Source organism: Mytilus trossulus, chromosome 1 (assembly GCF_036588685.1).
Source record: "Mytilus trossulus isolate FHL-02 chromosome 1, PNRI_Mtr1.1.1.hap1, whole genome shotgun sequence".
NCBI lineage: Eukaryota > Metazoa > Mollusca > Bivalvia > Mytilida > Mytilidae > Mytilus > Mytilus trossulus.
In genome coordinates, this window is record NC_086373.1 from 39194286 (window position 1) to 39215342 (window position 21057).

The 21057-nt window shown below is 29.1% G+C and overlaps 1 protein-coding gene across 3 annotated transcripts; it reads right to left on the reverse strand.

Annotated features, from left to right (window-relative positions):
- Window positions 1-625: 625 nt before the first annotated feature.
- Window positions 626-21057, reverse strand: LOC134724059 (rho guanine nucleotide exchange factor 3-like). Of its 3 annotated transcripts, none has more exons than XM_063587431.1 (15): window positions 20921-21057; window positions 13986-14064; window positions 13308-13376; window positions 11151-11243; window positions 7677-7856; window positions 7068-7130; window positions 6543-6639; window positions 6075-6151; window positions 5417-5573; window positions 4417-4475; window positions 4087-4131; window positions 3566-3667; window positions 3049-3117; window positions 2455-2638; window positions 626-1733 (listed from the first exon to the last, which is right to left on the reverse strand). In XM_063587431.1, exons 1-15 carry the CDS (start codon window positions 20956-20958, stop codon window positions 1519-1521), a joined length of 1527 nt encoding a protein of 508 aa, XP_063443501.1. In that variant the 5' UTR covers window positions 20959-21057; the 3' UTR covers window positions 626-1518. The 3 variants fall into 3 exon arrangements, with proteins under 3 accessions (XP_063443501.1, XP_063443500.1, XP_063443502.1); XM_063587430.1 differs by lacking the exon at window positions 20921-21057 and adding an exon at window positions 14655-14828; XM_063587432.1 differs by lacking the exons at window positions 13308-13376; window positions 13986-14064; window positions 20921-21057 and adding an exon at window positions 12103-12344.

The following is a 21057-nucleotide window of genomic DNA, read 5'->3' on the forward strand; positions in this document are numbered from 1 at the left end:
AAGGTATCCAGCTGTAGCCTGCGTGTAGAGTGGACCCTAGTGAACAAATTGACCCCAACAGTTGTTAGGTCGGAGTGAATCTGATCTTGATTCATCAGTCTACAGAAGTTCATTTGGATCCAAAATACCGAATTTCACGTTTTTTGCCGATTTTTGACTTTGAATGGACCCAAAACCGGAAGTAGTTGTTTCCTATGCGTTTTTCAATAATAATAATGATCAGTAGTTATATGGCTGTGGGTTTGCACTATCTTTGCCAGTTTTATGCCTCTGAACTTCTTGTGTAAGATACAGATGTGAAGCCTACCCCTCCAGAAAAGCCAATTTCAATTTTCCAAGTCCGTATTTGTGCTCAAAATGCTACTTATACATGAAAAACGTGAATATGGATAGCCTCAGGTTGACGGAACATGCATAACTTTTAAAATAAGCATCATAAAGTGGACTTCTAAAAGTATGGAACGCCATTAGAGCCAAATAACGGTTATTAGGGTCCGCCCGTCAAAAGACGGGTACCGCATGGTAAGGGTTAATGTTTGTGTCATTTTGTGGATAGTTGTCTCATAGGCAATCATACCACATTTTCTTTTTTTATATTTTCTGATAAGAGTTGGAACAAACACACTTAAGTTATTATATATTTATTATTCTATATACATTATTGTACATGTTCATATTTACATATCATCTTTAGCAACCATTCATTTTAAACACTAAGACATGTGATTTGCAAATTTGTAATTTTATAAATATTTTTTTTTTTACATAGAATTTTGAAAGTTTGTTCATAAATATGCTGGAATTTTATCAAATAATTATTAAATATACATCTTGTATGATTTGCTTGCTTTAACTTTTTTTTCAAATTAAACGAATTAAAATTTTAATGAATAGTCATTCTTTTCATATCCTAACTTCATACAAAATATTGTCGTACATGTGTTTCTTTAAGTCTTGTCTATCTTTTTTAATCATTGCTAAAAAACTACACACTCCTATGGCACTAAATTATAACAAAACAATGGTTAAAAAATATATAACAAGATGGAATTATGATCATTTGGATACAAATAAATGATTTTTACAGTACATAAAACTTACATGGCAGATGTGGACATGAAATAGAGCACCTTTAAAGGGGCTTGTCAATAATCAAACTGTACACTGTATTTTCATGAGGTAGCACACATTCAAAAATGCTGATTTTAAAAAAAATACATCTCAAAATACTTAATCCCTAAAAACTAAAAATTCAAAACAAAACATACTTAGTTCTAAAATATCTTAAAAAATTCCTAAACAAAATTCTTAACAACCCAATAAAACGACCAGTTAAACTGGACTTGCATTAAGGCAGAGTTTTTCCACAGCTTAAAAGATTTGTTTCTTTAACATTTTTATCTACATGACTATAATTTTAACAATCATTAACATATTTATGTAAAAACCATACATTAACAAAGAGTTATGAGTATTATATAGCACTAGGATATGTCCATTGAAAGACTAGTTGAACAACTAAGTTCCCTTCTTGGCATCTTTTGACTTTTCTGTACCGGGTGCCTTTAACTTGTCTTTACTTTCCCCAGTCTTGACAGCATCAGAGGAAACAATGTTAACTAATTTCTGGAAGCAGATTAACCACTGTCTTTTGTCATGCTCATCAGCTGCTATCAATGTGTGTGACTGGCCTTTATCATGTTCGCTGAATGACACTCGGAACACATTTTTTACTGTAAAAAAAAAAGAATCAAAATTTAAACATAAAATTTTAACAATTTTATCTATCTGACAAATCTACCAAGGAAGTAGTCTGAACTGTTATTTCATTCAAAATGGTATACATGTGTCTCATGGCAATGGTAAGCCTTAACTTACATAAAGATATTATCAGAATAATCAATAAAATTCTGAAATTTGATTATTGACCATTCAATTTCACATTGTTGTCTTTTATAGCTTATTATAACAGTATTGGTGATAAAATTGAAAATGAAAATGGGGAATATGCTCATTGTCAAAGAGCAATCCGGGGCCTGTAATGTTTACATCATTTCCTTTTGGTCATTTTGTCTCAAAGGCAATCAAACCACCTGTTGTTATTGAGGAGGTCTTCATCTTTTGTGGGTATGACAATTTTTGAAAACCTATCTACATCTCTCATGGAATGTTTTAAGGATTTTTTTATTGATTTTTTATCAAAAGTATTCCTTCCTTCTTTGCTTATTCTCCAATTGTAGCAATACATAGTTCTAACTTATTAAACTAATCAACAAACAAAGGCAATATAATATTCAAATTAAAGTTCAGGCATAAGTCACTTTACTTTTTTTTATGAAACATTTCTTGAAATTTTAAAAATAAATCTATCATTTTGAAGTCCTTGTTTACAAATTGTCATTATGAAAGAAAATAAAATATCTGAATATACAAAATATGAAATAGAAATCGTACCTGTTTGTCCTGATCCAAAAGCACTCCTGAATGAACCCATCTTGACTTCCCCATCTTTCAGGTCAGTAACGACCAACTGGTCTACAGGGATAGGCTGTCTGTACACTTGAAAAGTCTGTTGTCCACTCTGGCTATTGAGTCTTGTCACAACTAACACCTCATCAAACAGGAAAACATGTAGTTTCTGTAAGAAAAAATATAAAGAATGCAATAATCTGAAATTTTATTTATATGTAAAAAAAAACCAGACTTAATTACAAAATCTTAATTACTGGATCATTTGTCAGGTCAAGAATATGTACACCATTCAATGATTCCATATACCAAATACATTTATTTTCAAATAATCATGTTATTACTAAAAAAAAATAATCTCAATATGTTTTAAAGAAGTCACTGAACAAAGATAACGAGGTAAATGAAGCAGATGGTATGCGAGTTGTAAATTACCGACCAAACGTCACTGTGGTTGATATTTGATTTAAAAAGTGTATCCCTAACCACATCTTATTTTATTTATATCATATACTTTTTTTAAATTCCATGATAAACTAAATAAGACCATTATCATACAAAATAGCAATATCTACTTACACTGCCTTTGTTATTCTTCAGGGAACCACTACACACCAATGTCGTAGAATCTTCTAATGACTGACATGTCTGAAACACACAAAAAAATTGTTATACATACTTGTTTATTCATACAAATTATTTTTACAAGCACCTGATAATTAAATTTTAGAAATGTTGAACTTTCCTTTAATAGGAATTCTATTAAATTTTTTTCTTGAATCTAAATTCTTTAATTTACACAAGTACACAGAATGAATATTTTAAAAACAAGTCTTTAATAAAAACAAAATTATTCTTCAATCATAGTTGGTGTTTACTTTTGATCTTCCTTGAAAAAAAACCCACTTTTTACCAATGAAAAATTAGTCTTAGGAATTTACTTGATGTAACATGAATAAAACAGAATTTTTTGTCAAGGGTATATTTTAGAACAAAATCACATCAATTAATTACTATTTGTTATTCATCTGACAATATGCTTGTTGATTTCTTTTTATCAGAATATATTACATCATACAAATGTTATAATTATTACCTCTTCTTCATAAATGAAGTTGATTTTGGCTCTGAAGTAGTTACACTTGGCTTTACCCATCTCTCTGTCAGCTTCAGCAATCACATTCTCTGCCAACTTGATCTGAAACAAAAATAATAAATAAAATGCCATGCATTGAAAATGAATTATAACTTTTGCGTGTGAATCAAACAATTGGTTTCAAAGACAACTCATTTATTCTTCCAAGCACTGTGCAAAAACCCAATGTGTTAAATTTTCTGGAAATTTTGATACACAGTGAAACTGACCTAAAACAATCAATTGAAAGAAGCATTCTAGCTGAGATTTTCAACAAAAAAAAGTAAACATGTCTTTTTGTCTAGTCTATAATAGTTATAAGCACAGAGAACTAACATAAGGTGTGTGTTAATCATTGAATGGCATGGATCTTAAAACACAGTAATTTTGCCAACTTTTTTTTTTCCACCTGAAAATCAACTATTTTAATAAAACCCCAAAACAAAGAAGAAATTTAGAGACAATATATAAGTTCAACTTACAGCTTCTGCCAGATTCTTGTTGTCTTCTTCATCAAGAACTGTTACCTGTAGAAATAAAAGTATAAATTTAATAATTTAAATATTTTAATAATTGATTGCAATAAGATAATATTAAATTCAGGTTTACAATAATTTTCACTTTATATACACAGTATCTTTTGATAATTTTTATTTCAACTAAGCAAGTTAACTGTAATACAAAAATTCCAGTTTCCTTTTGTTTTGTTTGAAATCTACTGGATGCCCAAATTATCAAATTCAAAACTATTATTATATGAACTTTTTTAATACATTAAGTTTAAGCTAAAGATATGTTATTTAAATACTTACATATTTCTGAATAGTCTTCATTAGAAGTGGATATTTGACAAACTTCCCTCTAGCACCATCTGTAAAATAAGAATTGTTCTATTAGTTTATATAAACTAAAGCTATCTACAAGTGCCAAAATTAAGGCATAAAAACTCAGATTGTTGCCACCTAGCACATATTTCATTGTATAATTATAGACCAAAACTTGTTTCAATGTTGGGCAGAATACTTTTCTGTTACAAGGAGTGAGACTCAGTCTGACAGCATTAAGGCGTGAGTTTCACATTTTTTTTCTCACAAACCCAAACTTTTTCATCTAGAATGGAAAATTATTTTTCAAATTAGAAGTACAAAATCTAGGTTTTATGTTTGTATTCATAATACATAAAATATGTTTTGCTTCTAAAATTTCCACAATCAATAAATCTATTTCTGTAGACAATCACAACATAGAAAAACATTTATGTAACATTGAAAAATAAAAATAGGTTAGGAAATTCAGTCAGGAAAAAATCTTAGTAGGTCATTAAAAATATTCAATATGAAAAACAAGTCCAACGAAAATTGAACAAATTTGTCTAATACAATTTAACTAAACATGTGGGTTTTTTTCATTCATGGGATTATATTTCTATCTGTTCTAATTACACCAGTGAAATTCTGTTGAATGCAGCTGAACAAAATAGTGTCCATCAAATATCCATTATATAAGCAGATAGACATTTTGAGATTTGATTAAGGTGAAATATGAATGAAAATTTTATCATAGCAACTATAAAAACCTTTGTGTTATAGGTTAATTCAAATATAATTTAATTTAAATTAGCTCAAAATTTTTTGTGAAGGCTTCATATAACAAATGTATAAAGTTTTAGTATAGATCATACATAGTAATTTAACAATTTTTTTTCTTTTCCAAATTACAATTTTCATTTAAAATTATACACAATCCCTGTTAATCGTTTGCTTAAGCTTATAATTTTGATTTTTTTAATCTTATCTGAAATTGTTAATTTACCTAGTAAAGTCCATAGGTCAAGTTTCCTGCTGAATGGAGAGTCTTGACACCGTTGTAAGAAATCTTCTACTGCCTCGTCATTCTTCTTCTCGTCTAACAAGGCTTTCCCAAATACTTGATTGGCACAGAAGGATATATAGTGATGTAGATTTGGAACCTATAAACAAAAAACCAAAATATTTTTCATATAGTTCAATAATTTTTCAAACCATTTAATGCTTTTTATGTAAAATTGTGTTAAAAGCTTATGTAATAGTGACATCTACATTTTATTCATAGAAACATTGACATTTATTATATACAAGTAACTCTCATTATTATTATGATATTTCCCTAATGAATACCAACTTATATAAACACTGGATTTTTTTTCTCATATTTTGTGGTCAGAGATTGTAAATTCTATGCAATCTTTCAAATGTCAAGTAAATGATTCGTGTATTTCATATAGATTCTTTTGAAAAGGGAAATTGATATATTTTTACATTTGAACCTATCTGAATAAACTGTATTACAATAATGTATGATACTATTCATATAATTTAGCACTAGATGTTAAAATAGCACAAAATTAACTGCCATGCAAATACCAAATTTCTTGTAATGTTGATTTCTGTCTCTTTCTTATGATAATCTACTCTAATTATTCTAAACATACCCATTCTTTTAACAGCTCTCCAACACACTGTGTGGTACCATCTGGTAACCTCTGGTTCTGAAGTCTGTTACACAAATCTGAAAGAAAAAAAAGCCAATATGATAATATTTTTTTTCTTCTTCATTTTTCAAGATATACAACAGCCAGAAATTACAAACAAAACCAATACTATAACTATATAAAGTAAAGAGATTTCATATGTTAACAGAAAAGGTTAAAGTGTCATAATATACTGAAACTGTCTAGATAATAGGAGCTTTAGTAAGAGTACACTAAGACAGCCTGTATATTTACTGATTTGTGTACACCCTTAGATGATTTATACAAAGATACACACATCAAAATCAATAACTAATTGCTGAAGCAGTATGATACCCAGCTCATTCTTATGGGTCTTATTGAAATTGACCCCAAATTTCATTTCCCTTATTTTCAATCTCATACATCTTCAAAAATAATAATCCTTACCTTCGTGTATTGGAATCAGCTCATCAATGGGACCAAATATCTGCTTCAGTTCACCATCTGACAACAACTGTAACTTCTTCAGGGAATCATGATAAGTCTGTAAAGAATAAAACTGTTAGTTATCTAGAACAATGGGTCTATTTCACTTTAGATGCAGTATTGTAATAAATAAGTTTTTTGGTCGAAAGCCTCAATTTGACTTCAAGATTAAGCATTACAAAAGTTCTGAACCTTTGATTTTATTTTGTGAAAAATGTGTAAGATTTTGTGTCATACATTTGAACAACATATCACATTTTTACCTTATTGTTACATAATATTTTTTTATTCTTTTTTAATATTAATTAAAATGATCTTATTTCTTGAACTAGTCTTCTTAAAATCTCTCCTGATAGGTGTCATTTTCTATTTTGTATAACAAAAATTTAAAAAAAAAAAAGAACAGTTTTATATTTTGTCCTGTTCAACAAATTAATCACATAACATGTAATCTTTAATTGCATGTCATTTGTGATGTAATCTTACCTTCTTAACACAGATGAGGTCCTCTACCAGATCATTTTCACTTTGATATAGCTCGTAAATTGCCTAAAAAGAAGAAAAAGTTTGAATGATAACATTACCAAAACTGTTCACATGTTTCTCATTAAGATCTATCAAGTATTCACCATGTTCCTACAAATGATATGTCAATTTATTTCATCTTTACATTTTCACAGATAAATTACTACCTGTATACATACTGCGTGTGGTAAATTTGTAAAGGACATTAGTCTGCCTAAAAATTTCAGATTTGTATTCTCTGCTACCTGAATATTTATTAAAGTTTAATTCAAATTCTCATTGTCAATTTTCAAATGTTGTTAGTAGTTGCTGTCATATCAACAACCTTTGTGCAAAACCTTTAAACTGCACCAAAACAACTCAATTTTAGAAAGAAAAGAAAGTTCAAACAAAGATAATTACTGATTTCTATATACAAGCATCTGTCATTTGTTATGCAACTGACATTTAAATATTGTGATGTCATTCACACCAGTGAAAGCGTAAGAACATCTTTAGACAAAATAATCATGATATTTCATAACCCAATAAAACTTGTCTAAGTAATTAACAAATCTCTTTAATTCATACCTCTTGTCTTTTGATGTCTCTGTGACTAAGTTCTGTTGGGAGGGTGCCAACAGTTGTACATATCATGTCACTCCAGGTCCGACTAAGTCTTCTCTTCGCTGGGGAAGGTTGAGGTGCTTTGTAGGGCGTGACATTGACCTTGTTTGCTGGTGATGGTGGAACCTTGAAACTGATGGAACGCTGCAATAAAATAAAAAATATTATAAATAATTTGGGAATATGCTTATAAAAAAAAACACTCATCAGAGATACCAGATTTTTAATTGTGTATGCCAGGCACCTTAATGTATATAAAAGACTCATCTGTGAGACTTGAATCAAAACTTTAAATGATCAAATAAAGTATGAAGATAAACACTGAAAAAGATGATATTTAAAGTTTTTTTTCAAAATAAGACTTGTTCAATCTATATTGCTGATATTAGAATGTGATGATCGTTTGTTAATAGCAAATATATATTGTCTTCAACTTTGAAAATGAACAGTATAAAGTACTGGATTAGTCTATATGATTTTGATTAGCTATTATTAAAACAATAGAACTACAAAAAACTTCTCAAAATGAATCAAGCATAAAGTATTGGTTTAGTCAATAAAGTTTCCAGAATTTTATAGTACTACATGTACTATCAAAAACTCTCACACTGTGTTGTTGATCTATGAAGAATCAATAATAAACCACAAAAATGGCAGGGAAACTCATACATCAAAGTTAATCAAAATTATTCAAGTATTAGAAGGCCATGTCGACACATGTTGTACTTGTTCCCACAACCAATTTTTGAACACTTGATTGTGTGTTAAACATTATTAAGAATACAGGACAATCTTTTTGTGTTGTTTAAAAGAATTTTCAAGATAATGCCCCATGGATATACATGATATAATATTTTTCATTTAAGGTTACTTTCAGTTAAAACAATATGGCTCAAAAACAGATGCACAATATTTTTTGGTTAAATAACCATTTGGATTAGCATATTTTTAATATTTGAACATTTTGATACACATCAAAAACTTTATTCAACCAAATTTCTAAGAACTTGAGGATGTTGAGTGCATACACTAAAAAAAAATTTGGGAGGGTTTTGCACTAAGCCTTGAAAAAACAATGTTAAATTAATAAAATTTCTCCTAACAACTATTGTTTCCAATGAGTTAATCCTCAAGTGTTTATATTCAACTCTTAGTTTACTTAAATACAAAGAGAAACAAGAATAACAAGATATAAAACTTATGTATACAAAGTATGTTTTTTAAGAAAGTGTTGGCTTTAAATAAATGTTTACAAAAGTAAAGCCAACAAAAGAAAACAGTCTCTTATGCTAATGTCATTTCTGTATAATTAAAAGTCAATGTTTTGAAGTAAAAGTTGCTTTATCACATGTTTATGAATCATGCTTGATGAGATGAGAAATTCAACAGTTTCTATGATTATACACAGGGGTATGGTATGTACAAATGGCTTCATCAATTACATCACTAAAACAGATGCTTTATTTTCAAGTGTTTTCAAACACACAATGTTGTAACCCTCCAATATGCAATTTTTTTAGGTTCATGCGTGACTTTGCTTAAATGTATTGGATCCCTAAATTTCATTGTTTTTTTATAATTTCTTTATTCCTTTATGTCTAAGCAAGTTTAAATCATTGGGTTTTTTAAAATTTTATTTGTAAAAAAAACAACTTCCATATACAGATATATGAAGACGACAAGGGTTTCTTTATAATTCAATGCAACTTATTCTAGCAAAAAAAATTAAGCTCCATTTTCGCAAATGATATCAATTTTGCATAGATCTTGTAAAATTGAAAAAACTTTCAGATATCAATCAACAGGGTTAACAATGAAAGATTTGTTAGTACATGTATTCTAAAAAACCATGGTAACCATTTTACTCAATGTAGAATTTCTGTCAATTGATTGCTAACAATAGACCAATAAACTTTTATTTCAGCATTTAAAAATTTATTGCTACCTTGAACCTTCCCGATATCTGTTATAGTCTGAGAATATAATTCTTTTACATATGCTGTACACAATTAGTGTTATCTAAGAGCAGATTTGAAGAAGAAAAAATCTGATTTAATGCTGATGTGTTTTTAATTTCTTACATAATTTGCCAACTGAAATTTTATAGAGAATGTTGATCACCCAATATTATTATGTAATTATATAATGCATGTAATTTATTTTATATGCAATATCTTTATAATTACCAAATTATAAAATCGTGAAACTCAAGTTACCTTTATTTATTGTTATTTGCACTCTTAACAGGCTAAAAATAAATACCCTAACCAAAAACATACTGTCAAGGTCATTACCCCTTTTAGTGATTCAAATTTATAAGATGTATTACCAACCAGTAGTTACGTGTTACACATCTTATGCCAAGGGGTGTTTATTATTCAAACTTCTCCATGGGAAAGATATTCAATAGTCATACATGTAATTGTTTTTCAGCCAAAAAATATCTTAAAGTTATCACATCTCTGTCAAACTAAAAAGTTTTATGCATCCTTATTCCTGATCAGTTTCTATTTTAATCTTAATTTAAGCTCAATGAAATATTTTTTGTATTTCATCAATTTTGTAAGTTACAGTTTTAAACTGACTCTTAAAATCATGTTTTCTATATCTTATCTGGCATGTTTTTAAGTTTACTAAATGTTTAGATTAAATTTGATTTTTAGCGAAGCTGAAAACAGTTAAAACAAAGCAGAGACAGGATTTTAAAATTTAAATCTTTAAACATTCAATATTTCTTTTAATTTTGAAGCTATATATATCCATGATATCCAAGTATTAATTTTTACATTTCAAATGTAAACCTGAAATAGACATAGATTTCATGCCTTAAAAAGTCAGTAACAATAAAAAAAAATATATTGCACTCAAGCCACAAAGTACATTTTAATTACAATTGCTCGAAATTTGATTGTAATTCATATTAGTAAATAAGTTCATATAATTCATATAAGTAAATAAGTTATTTACTTATATGAAGTTAATTAATAATTGTTAACTTAAATTGATTACTCTCTTACTACATGTACTAAGAAATATAGGCTTTCAGCAAAGTATTTTCATGATTTTTTTTCTTTTGTGACCATACATCAAGCTTTTTTAGTAAATGTTAAGCCATTTTTATTCTTATTTGGACAAATACATATTGATATGCATTTTTGTTTGTTAGAACTCTCAAGTTTGTAAGGTATAAAAAAGATATTTTACACAAACTTGTGTTTATTCTTATCTTATTTATGTCACTCCCTAAACATGTTTTTATCATGACGATGTGATTTTTTTTCTACTAAACAGATTAGATAATATAAAACATATTGATAAGTATGTCAAACAAATGAGAGAGAGAAAAATAAGATACAAACTCTCAAAACACTAGTCTTTAATAAAGCTAAATGACCATGCACTACCCCCCCCCCTTTTATTAAATCAAAAACAACTTACCTGGAATGTTTCTGAACCCTTTTTGGCCGACTTGGAGGGAGAAAGCAGGTTGGCAATTGAAGATACCCTCAGTAACGATTTACGACTCTTTTTCTGCAAGACAATAAAACACATGTGAAAATGGTCATTTATCCATAACTAGGGCTAATTATAAATCTCATATGTACAACCAATCTGATCAGATGAAAGGATAACGATGTTATTAACATGTCATGTTCACTTTAATCCCCTGGTACTTGGTAAAACAGTTGTTATATATAACAGTGATGCAGTGCATTTCAGATCAATATCTATTTTATTAATACAGCACCATCAAGAATTTACAAGTATGCAGAGAAAAACCTTAAATATTGATTTGGCATTTATAATAGCAGTAATACTGCAAACTTATTTATTGATAATCAAAAGTCTGGGTCTGAACATTGATTTGTTACTCCGTAGGTCCCATTCAAGGAAACTGGCTGTGTGAATCACCAAGCAAATACTATTTTGTAGTAAAATAATTATTTGACCATGAATTTTAAACTTCATGCTATTAATAATAAGATATAAAGATCATTGATTATATGAATAAAGCAATACAATTTAAGATTTAGACATTTAAAATAATCATTTAATATTTACACTTATTTCAAATGTTCTTGTCCTGAATTTGTATGAGACATTTGCCACAGGACATTATACAAACAACTAATATTCTTACAATTAAGATTATTGATTAAGTAAATTAAGCAGTGAAATAAAGGATGTATATCAGTCATTTAGGCAATTTAAAATAATTTTAGGGAGTTTACACTGATTGCATGTGCTTGATAAGAATTTTAGTCAAATATTTGCCACTGGACATTCAACAAACAAATAATGTAAGCTAACACATTCTTTCTTAAAAGTTTTTAAACTTAACAGTTCTTACACAATAATAAATTTTTAAAAATAGTTAATAAACAATTACCTGGTAAGGATTAAAATCCAATAAACAATATTTTGCACTACAAGATGCTTGAACAACAAATTGTTTGCAGAAGTGTATTCTGTTTTTTAAATCGGTTGTTTCCATAACATATAGGCCCAAAAATCCTTCATATCTTTCACATGACTAAGACATTACAGAAGTAAGTAAATTAACATGAAGGTATACATGAGTCACATGTTTTACCTATAAATACAGGTATTTCAATCTTTATACCTACTATCAAAAAGTAATTTGTTTATTGTTTTTATCTTGTGGGAGGATTATACCTTTAAAATGATATTTATTCTAATTGTGTTGATAGGTGCAAACTAATACATTACATAAACAATTAACATCCTTTTCTTGTTAGTAGAAAACACTTAATAAGTATTACATAACAATTTCTGGCTTTAAACTAGCATTTAACAGTCAGACAAAAAAACTTAAATAAGTGTCTGTTCTGTGTAATTGAAAAATATTCTTTCTGACAAACAACAATTAATTAACTATTGAGTCTACAAGAAACATGTTGTTATTTAATTAGAAACATATTTATTTATTTACCAATGCAGGCAATGCAACACTTTTTTGTCAATGGTGTAATAAAAATCGACGTTTGTCTTTCCTCTTTACCAAGGTCTTTAATGCCCTTGTCATTATCAGTAACAGCTATAGGCATTTAGAAAACAATCAACCAAATTTTATCATTATAGATTACAGTGTATTATCTTTTTTTATACACTGATTACGTTGAGAGCATTTTATCATTTTATTTTCTAAAAAATATATTGTTAAAATTATTCTTTCCACTTTTCTTGTGTCATATGATAGAGCTACCCCTTATTTAAACTTGTTTAAAAGTCTATTATGGAAATATATAGACAAAATAATCCATGGACATTGACTTTGGGACTTTTATTTTACAATTTTCATAATTTTACTTTTATTTTTTTATTGCCTGATAGGTAAAACTTCATAAAATATTTTATTCTAACATGTAGCATTTGAAAAATACAGAAATAATCAATAACTCAATCTTAATAAGATTCTAATGAAGTTGAAACAGACATAGTTCAAAATGGTTATTTTCAAATTTATAAATTTTATGAGTTATCTCCCATTGTTCACAATTTTTTAAAATAAATCTATCAAATGAGCAAATTAACAGTTTTCAAACATGCTAAATAAATCAAATATATTCCTACCTTGACTGTTACATCTAAACTCTGTACACTTATAGTGTCTTCATCTGCATTCTTTCTCTTTCTTTTACGCTGTAAAAAATATTTAACTTATAAGAACCACAATAATCTAACCAAGCAGCAATGTTGGCCTCGGATGCATCTTTATAAAACAGGTAGTTGTTGAGTAAATCATGGTATATATATATTTATATAATTAAGTCTTACGTTACTGTCACCTTGCTCTAGTAATATTGAGCAACATTTATTTATGTGTCATGTTCTATTAATTACTACTAGATTTTTGGCACTGATAGTATCATGATCTTTGACATATAAACATACTTATTCCTACATTTTGTACTTTTAAAAAAAATACCACATTTCTTCCAAAAATTAACACAGTTAAAATATATAATAAGCATTTTTTGTTTTCCTCTTTGATATAATTGGACCAAAATATATGTGAATACCCATGTTAGGGATTATCTATTTTATCCTTTTTTAAGTCCAAAAAGGCTAATAAGACAAAGAGTATTCCCTGAATGAAGATCATACTATTTAGACATCTTCAATTCCAAGTTTACAAATATCAAAAATATGATCTGTGACAAACATAACATATATACAAAAATAAACAATACAATACTAAAATAGCAGTTAAAATTGTTTTGGAATATCCACAACTAAAAATATACTTACCAGTACAGGAAAGTCAAAGCTGGCTAAACCAATGATGGAATGTCTTCTGGAACTCTTCACATCTTTAATTTCTGGTATTCTGTAAGAAAACAAAAAAATCTTACATACAACTATATTTTATTATAATAAATGACAAAAAAAAATAAAATAGGAAATATGAGAAAAAGTTTAATTTTAATCAACTGAATTTCGTTTTTTTTTTTAATTTTATAAACACTTTAATTTTACTAATCCTGAAATAAAATAAGAATAGATGTTATTTGGATTTCATTTAAATGCACTGTTTTATGAAAGTTAAATATACCCCCCCCCTGATGGTAGTTGAACACAATCATAGATGGTGAAAATTAATGTCTTCATTAACATAAATATATATGTTATACATGTGTGTTAAACAATTACATTAATGGAAATACAAAAATAGTACTTCATATAATATCTCTTCTTTAAGAATTAATAGAAATTTGTCAAAATAGTCCATAATATATATCCTCTTTGACAATTAAAAGAAATAATTTAATAGCCACTGAATAACACATAATATTCCTTTAATAATATATCTGATTAAGATTTAAAACAAAATAGTCCATAATAACTTCTTTAAGAATGTATACAAAATAGTCCTCAATACCCTTATTATAAACCATAGATGATTGTAAAATAACCTACTCTTCCATATTGAAAGGATCTCTTTGTAAAATATCACATGTAAATATCTCTGGACTTTCAGGACTGAATGAGGAATAGAGTGGAGAAGAAGCCATTTTGAGTATATAATTGTTTTGACAGCTCTTTTACTCAAGCTGTCTTATATAAACTCTCTATTATCTTTTCACAAGATCAAAGTATTATTAAAATGCTTGTCACATCTGCTTGGGCTTGGACACACCCACTTTTGACAAACACTTCCCTAATTATGTGATGACATTTAACCTTTGGCAATAAGGATCAACACCTAATTATTTCTTATTTAATCAATTATAAATAATACTAACAAAAGAATAGATAATTGGCTTGGATAATTGTCACTTTTGTTCATAATTAAAAACTTTCAATAAAATAATATTATCTCAAAATCTGACAATAACAACTTAAGGCATACAATGATATGTCAACAAAAATTAAAGAAATAACAATAAACTATTAACATGTCTTTTATAATAATATTATTAGTAAATAAACAAAAAATAATAAACAAGCAAATTTAGATATGAGTGAGTTTGAAAAAATCACACAGAACTAAATAAAATCATTACAAATCTGTAAAGTGTACATTGTTCATGATGTTTGTAACAATAGACCTACTTTATTTTTCAATGAAGAAAAATAAACAAGAATGCACCCTGCTGCAACATAGTCTTTTTAGAATTCTTATAAGGATAATTTAATCACTCTTTGGATCAGGATGTTACTGTCATTGACTGTTGCAGATAAAAACAACAGATTCCTGATGAAACACTACTCCAGTAAAAAGTAAGTATAATTTGGTAAAGTATGTATAGAATGTTTATATATGTCATGTATATGTGATTCTCCAAAGTCAAAATAGAGAAAAAACTATTTTTTATATAAATAATTATATATAAACAGTCTTTTGATTTAAACATTGTTGCAGAAATCAAACTTTATCATAAAGCTGGAAATTTAAATAGTTGATCTTAAAGTTACACAATTTTTCTAGTAAATTTTAATCATCATAATCATGGCTTTTAAATGCAACGAAACCTGTATACCTCCAATCAATAGCCTCTGTCACACCTTACCGGATAAGACAAACAGACGCCTAATGGATGCAAATAAAAGTTGTCCGCACCCCCCCTTTATTTTGGCCGATCAATGCATTTGAATCGGGATAATTTTGCACCCCCCCCTGCACCCCCCCTTTGCCCTTTGCCCTGGGCTAGCACCCCCCCTTTCGAAAATTCCTGCATCCGCCACTGGAATTCAAGAAAAGAAGAAAGGTTGATTTTTTTACCTATACAAGTAAAAAAATCTGAATGCCGAAGGGAAATAACTCAGCCAATTTTTTTTTTACCTATACAAGTAAATAAAATTCACTTGTATAAGTATCCTACAAATTTACTTATATGTGTATATTTTTTTTTACTCCTTCAAGTAAATAAAATACACTTGTATAAGTAGTACCCCTAACTGTCAAGCTATCCGGTAAGGTGTGACTGAGGCTTATGGAAATAACTTGTAATCTAAAAATCATACTCTGGCTTTCAGTTTTAGAAGTTAAGTTTTCTAGATTGAGGGATTGAAGCTAAAATTTTGGCATGGTAGCCCATATTTTAAATTTTGTAGTCCACAAATAATTTCTTATACATTGTACAAGAAAAGCAGAAATTTAAGTAGCCCATTCCTAACTTAAGGGGCCATTCACGAATGGGCCTCTGCTAATTTCAAACCCTGTAGAAAGTTCTATACCCAGTCAGCTTAGTATGCAAGAAAATTTCAGCTGTTGTCATATTCATTGATTATACACTTGAATATTTGCACATGAAAAAAACAAAAAGCCTAAATTTCCCACATCATATGATATAGTTCAAAAATATTAAAATGCTGATGTATTCTCCAAAATTGAAATGTTACACAATTTATATAAGAATTCTTAACATAATAATTTTTTTTATTATACCAGACCAAAAAAAACAAGTGACATGTCTCATTAATTTATAGATAATTTATATGAAATAATTCAAAACATCCTTGTTTATCAGATATACTTGTAATGACTAAAAAAGTTTAAAAAAAAACTGTTTTCGTTAATTACTTAGACATGCATTCAAGATGACAAAAAAAATATAACTTTTACCTGAAATAACCTTGTTTTTGTGATAATCAAAATATAGACAAGTGTAACATTTATTGTACATAAGCTTGAGGGAATGTGATAAAGTATGTCAAACAGGATGATCATATAAACTGACTCTAGGCAATGCATTTGAAAATATACTGAGAGAAAATATATCAAAAGAAAGGAGACAGGAAAACAAATACTTTTAACAGTTATTGGAGTTTACCCAGTGTTGGGTCCAGGAAACAATATCTCCATTAAATTTAGGATGTCCTATGTATCTCATGTATCTTGTAACTGTAAAGAGTCGGACAAGTAAAAAGTTGAAGACCGTTAAGGACCTTGAAATTCAAAATAATTGTGGGCCTAATAAGGCTAATTATATAAGTTAATCTATAATCAAAATGACCAAAATTGTGTGAAAAATATTCTTGATTCTTGGTGCTAACCTTGACAAGTACATCTCCTAGGACTGTTTCATCTTATCACAGTATGGCTGATACATCCTACAGACTTCATGGCAGTATGGCCATACTGTCATGCATTATTTGAAGAACTAAAACCCTTGTTTTATAGACATGGAAATGATGTTACATAAAATGTTCAGGATGAAACCACACTTATTGAAGATTTCATGAAATTAATCCCAATATTATCCAATTAATGGTTTTATGAGATTAACAAAGTGAAGCCAAAGTCTTAGGCTAATAACTTTAAGTGCATGGATACATGTTTACCAGATGCAGAGTGCACTGCATACATTCTGTACATCTAGTATTTTATCTGGAACTGAATAAGGGCGTGGTATTCTTTTTTTACCAAAAGGGGAACTTTGTGTGCAAAAAGGGCACATATATAAATTAAATGCAGTAAGCTACACAATATTCAGTATTTCTCATTAAAAAGATATATAAATGATTTCACAAAGTTGAGCCAGTCATGCCAGTACATAATATAATGATAGTAGTATAACAGTCCCAGAGTTAAGCAACTTTAAAAAATATTAAAATTGAAACAAATGTTAACAGTGTGCATCAAAAACTTTTTCAACTAGTCCACTAGTCCGAAGACCAATATTCTAACATTTTTATTTTTGGTCCAAACAAAGATTTGGAATAACTTACTAGTTCATATGAAATTCACTAGTCTGGGGCATCTGACTAGTGGCGGACTGTGAAGACTGTGACGTTAAAAAAAAATTGAGAATGGAAATGGGGAATGTATCAAAGAGACAACAACCCGACCATAGAAAAAACAACAGCAGAAGGTCACCAACAGGTCTTCAATGCAACATGAAATTCCCGCACCCGGAGGCGTCCTTATTAACCCTTTCAACGCTATACACGGCATATGCCGCGATGACGTACGCCGTTCGCCACTGCTATTCGCGACATATGCCGCGATGAAAAAGGATTTTTCATTGGGACTCTTAAACCATTCGGTTTATATTCGGGTTCTCTCTAATTTTTCATCGTTTGAATCTAGGATATGCAAGGTCTCATTTGCGCTTGAAATCCCAGCAATTTTTATAGTAAAATCATGCAGTAGAAGGAAAATAGAAGGAAAATAAAAACAAATATTTTGACAAATGCAAATGGCGGAAATCGGAAACGAAGCTGTAAATATGGAAAAATTTCAGCATTTCTATGGCGAAACTAACAACGAGGATTAGTTAAAAGGTTTCTTGTTATCCCAATGTGTTTATTACATTTAATTTCGTGTGGGAAGTATGATTTGATCGATCATAACGAGACGTAGAAAAAGGGGGGAAAACGGAGTTTGACTGAATTTTTTTAGGACGGAGCTATTTATTCGTGCCACGATTACATAAAACGTTATGTATGGTACAATACCCTACGGAATCGGGCAATTGGTGTCTTCTTAATAATATGGCAGATAAAACAACAAAATAAATGAAGACTAAAAGTAGTTTTTATTCAAATTCAACACAAATGTAATAAATTACACCTTTTACCTGTTAATTACCTGAAAATGCAGGTAACCTGATAAAAATTTCACAAAAATAATTGCCTAACATTACAGTTCATGCTCTCCTGAGCATTTTTCATGCAATAACTTTCTCTGTATCTCATATAATAAAAAAGATACAGCAGTCTGAAAAGGAAAATACTGTTCTAATGAATGAACACAAAAAAAATGCAGCAGCAGCAGCCATTTTTCTATTTTTTTGTGTAGCGTTGAAAGGGTTAATGCATATACATTGCTGATGATTGAAGTATGTCCATTAATCAATTTGATCTTACCAATGTCTCACAGCTGTGCCATTCATAAATTATTTTTAGTCATTCTCATAAGAATCCTGATTTTGTTCGTAGCTGGTTTGTTTCCAAGACTATGAACCCTACTTTTTTACTTGTACAAATATTTCCAAGAAAGATAACAATGATGTTTGGCACACAATTCATAAAGTAATATGGTATTATGACGGTTTTAAGCCAATAAATAGATTAATAGTTTAATTCAGACAACTTTCATCACGTTCTAAATTAGAACTTCTAATGAAGTACAATGTTACAGAGTCACACTTATTTTCAATACCGAAATTAACAGATTAAGAATGATTGATGTATGCTCTTGAGTCTCATGTAAGTGATTACACTGTCTTCATGAAATAATAATATGCAAGCAACTTTAGTCAATGCTTTGCGCCTTCGATCACCTTAAAACATCGTACCGTGACATGATCTCAATCCAAATCTAAAGCCAGTAAAGGGCACACACATGCTGACATGGGCTTTGGCGTCAATTTTTTTTTGGCCTTGTTATATTTTTTTTTGGATAAAACGCTAACACTGCTTTTATTTACTTTGCTATTTATATTTACTTTGGAAAGACAATTTTGATTTAATCAATTCAATTCATCATTGATCGAGTTGATGGTTGCACATTGTGACAAGTTCAAAATTCTTACTGCTTGCAGTGTCAAGAGATTTCTAGATTTGCCCAAATTGTTCAGAGTTTCGGTATGCATTAACCGATGCAAGACGTAACGGCCATAGGATGAAACAGCCATACCCCGAAAAGATGAAACGGCCATAGTACAAAAACGGCCATACTTTGAAAAGACGTATCGTCCATGTTTTTTTTTTTTAGATGTTATAGATGAATTATTTTGATACTTATACATGGTTATTATAACTTTTAAATAAACTATACTGTTTTTACATTATGACAAATATAACTCGAACTTGATGAATTGCCTTCCTTACAGTTGACCTTTACACTGAGTCCTGTTTTTAATTTCACCAACACTGAGATTAAGAAGATTTTTATAGTTTAGAAAAATATATATTTTTTACAGATATAATAAAAAGATCTGTAACATGTGCTTGCATTTATATATCGACATTGACAGCAAAAGTCAACATTACTACAGTTTAAACTTCATATAAAATACGATGCCTTTATATCTCATTACAATAAAAATGATTCTTTAGAAAATGTTTACAACTGATAATGAAGAAATAATCAATATACTTACATAATATGGCCGTAACAAGTTGTAAACACGAGCGATGATGATCAAGCAAAGATAACTCTTACAAGAATAAATAAGATCGTATGTGCAGAAAAAACCTACTACACAATCATATTTATGTTATTATTATGAACAAATACTTATTTTTCGTATTATATTTTATATAATAAACTCAATAAAAAAAAAATAAAAGTGTGGACGATACGTCTTACAATGTGTGGCCGATATGTCACCATGGACGATATGACGGTATGGCCAACACATCCTAGGGCCGTCATGGAAGTATGGCCGTCGCGTCTCGAAAGCGCATTAACTGCCTTCAGGGCTGTGCTTTCAACTTTGTGTGTCACTGTACTAAAGGGTTAGGATTCTTTTAATAAAAGACATGACTGGAATTTAACATGGCTATAATTTTGATTTGAAAAGGGCCGAATCACAGGCACTTGTTTCTATCCATTGGAAGACCACTATCAACGTAAATATACGTTAATAATGGGTCTTCCAATGGATAGAAACAAGTGCCTGTGGGACGAATGAATAATTTTGGACCACTGGCACTGTAAAATTATAAAAAATATCGACACTGCCCAAGAGGAATAAATGGAGTTTGACACATGATTAGGTTGTAAAATTTACTTGAAAAGGTTTTCGTCTTTGTTTTCTTTCGCTGGCATTGTTGGATACAGGATTCATGCATTTACAAAGTAATAAAAATAATAAACAGTCTTTGAATATGGCGGCTTTGAACCGGAAACAGTTAAAGCCAATCAAAT

What these genes read in the sequence shown, in the direction of transcription:
- LOC134724059 (XM_063587430.1), bottom strand. Translation starts at nt 14,749, where the DNA reads ATGGCTTCTTCTCCACTCTATTCCTCATTCAGTCCTGAAAGTCCAGAG. An exon ending in GCTGATTCCAATACACGAAG is followed by an intron (nt 6,152 to 6,542) that starts GTAAGGATTATT and finishes TTTTTCTTTCAG; the next exon opens with ATTTGTGTAACAGACTTCAG. An exon ending in TTTTGGATCAGGACAAACAG is followed by an intron (nt 1,734 to 2,454) that starts GTACGATTTCTA and finishes TTTTTTTTACAG; the next exon opens with TAAAAAATGTGTTCCGAGTG.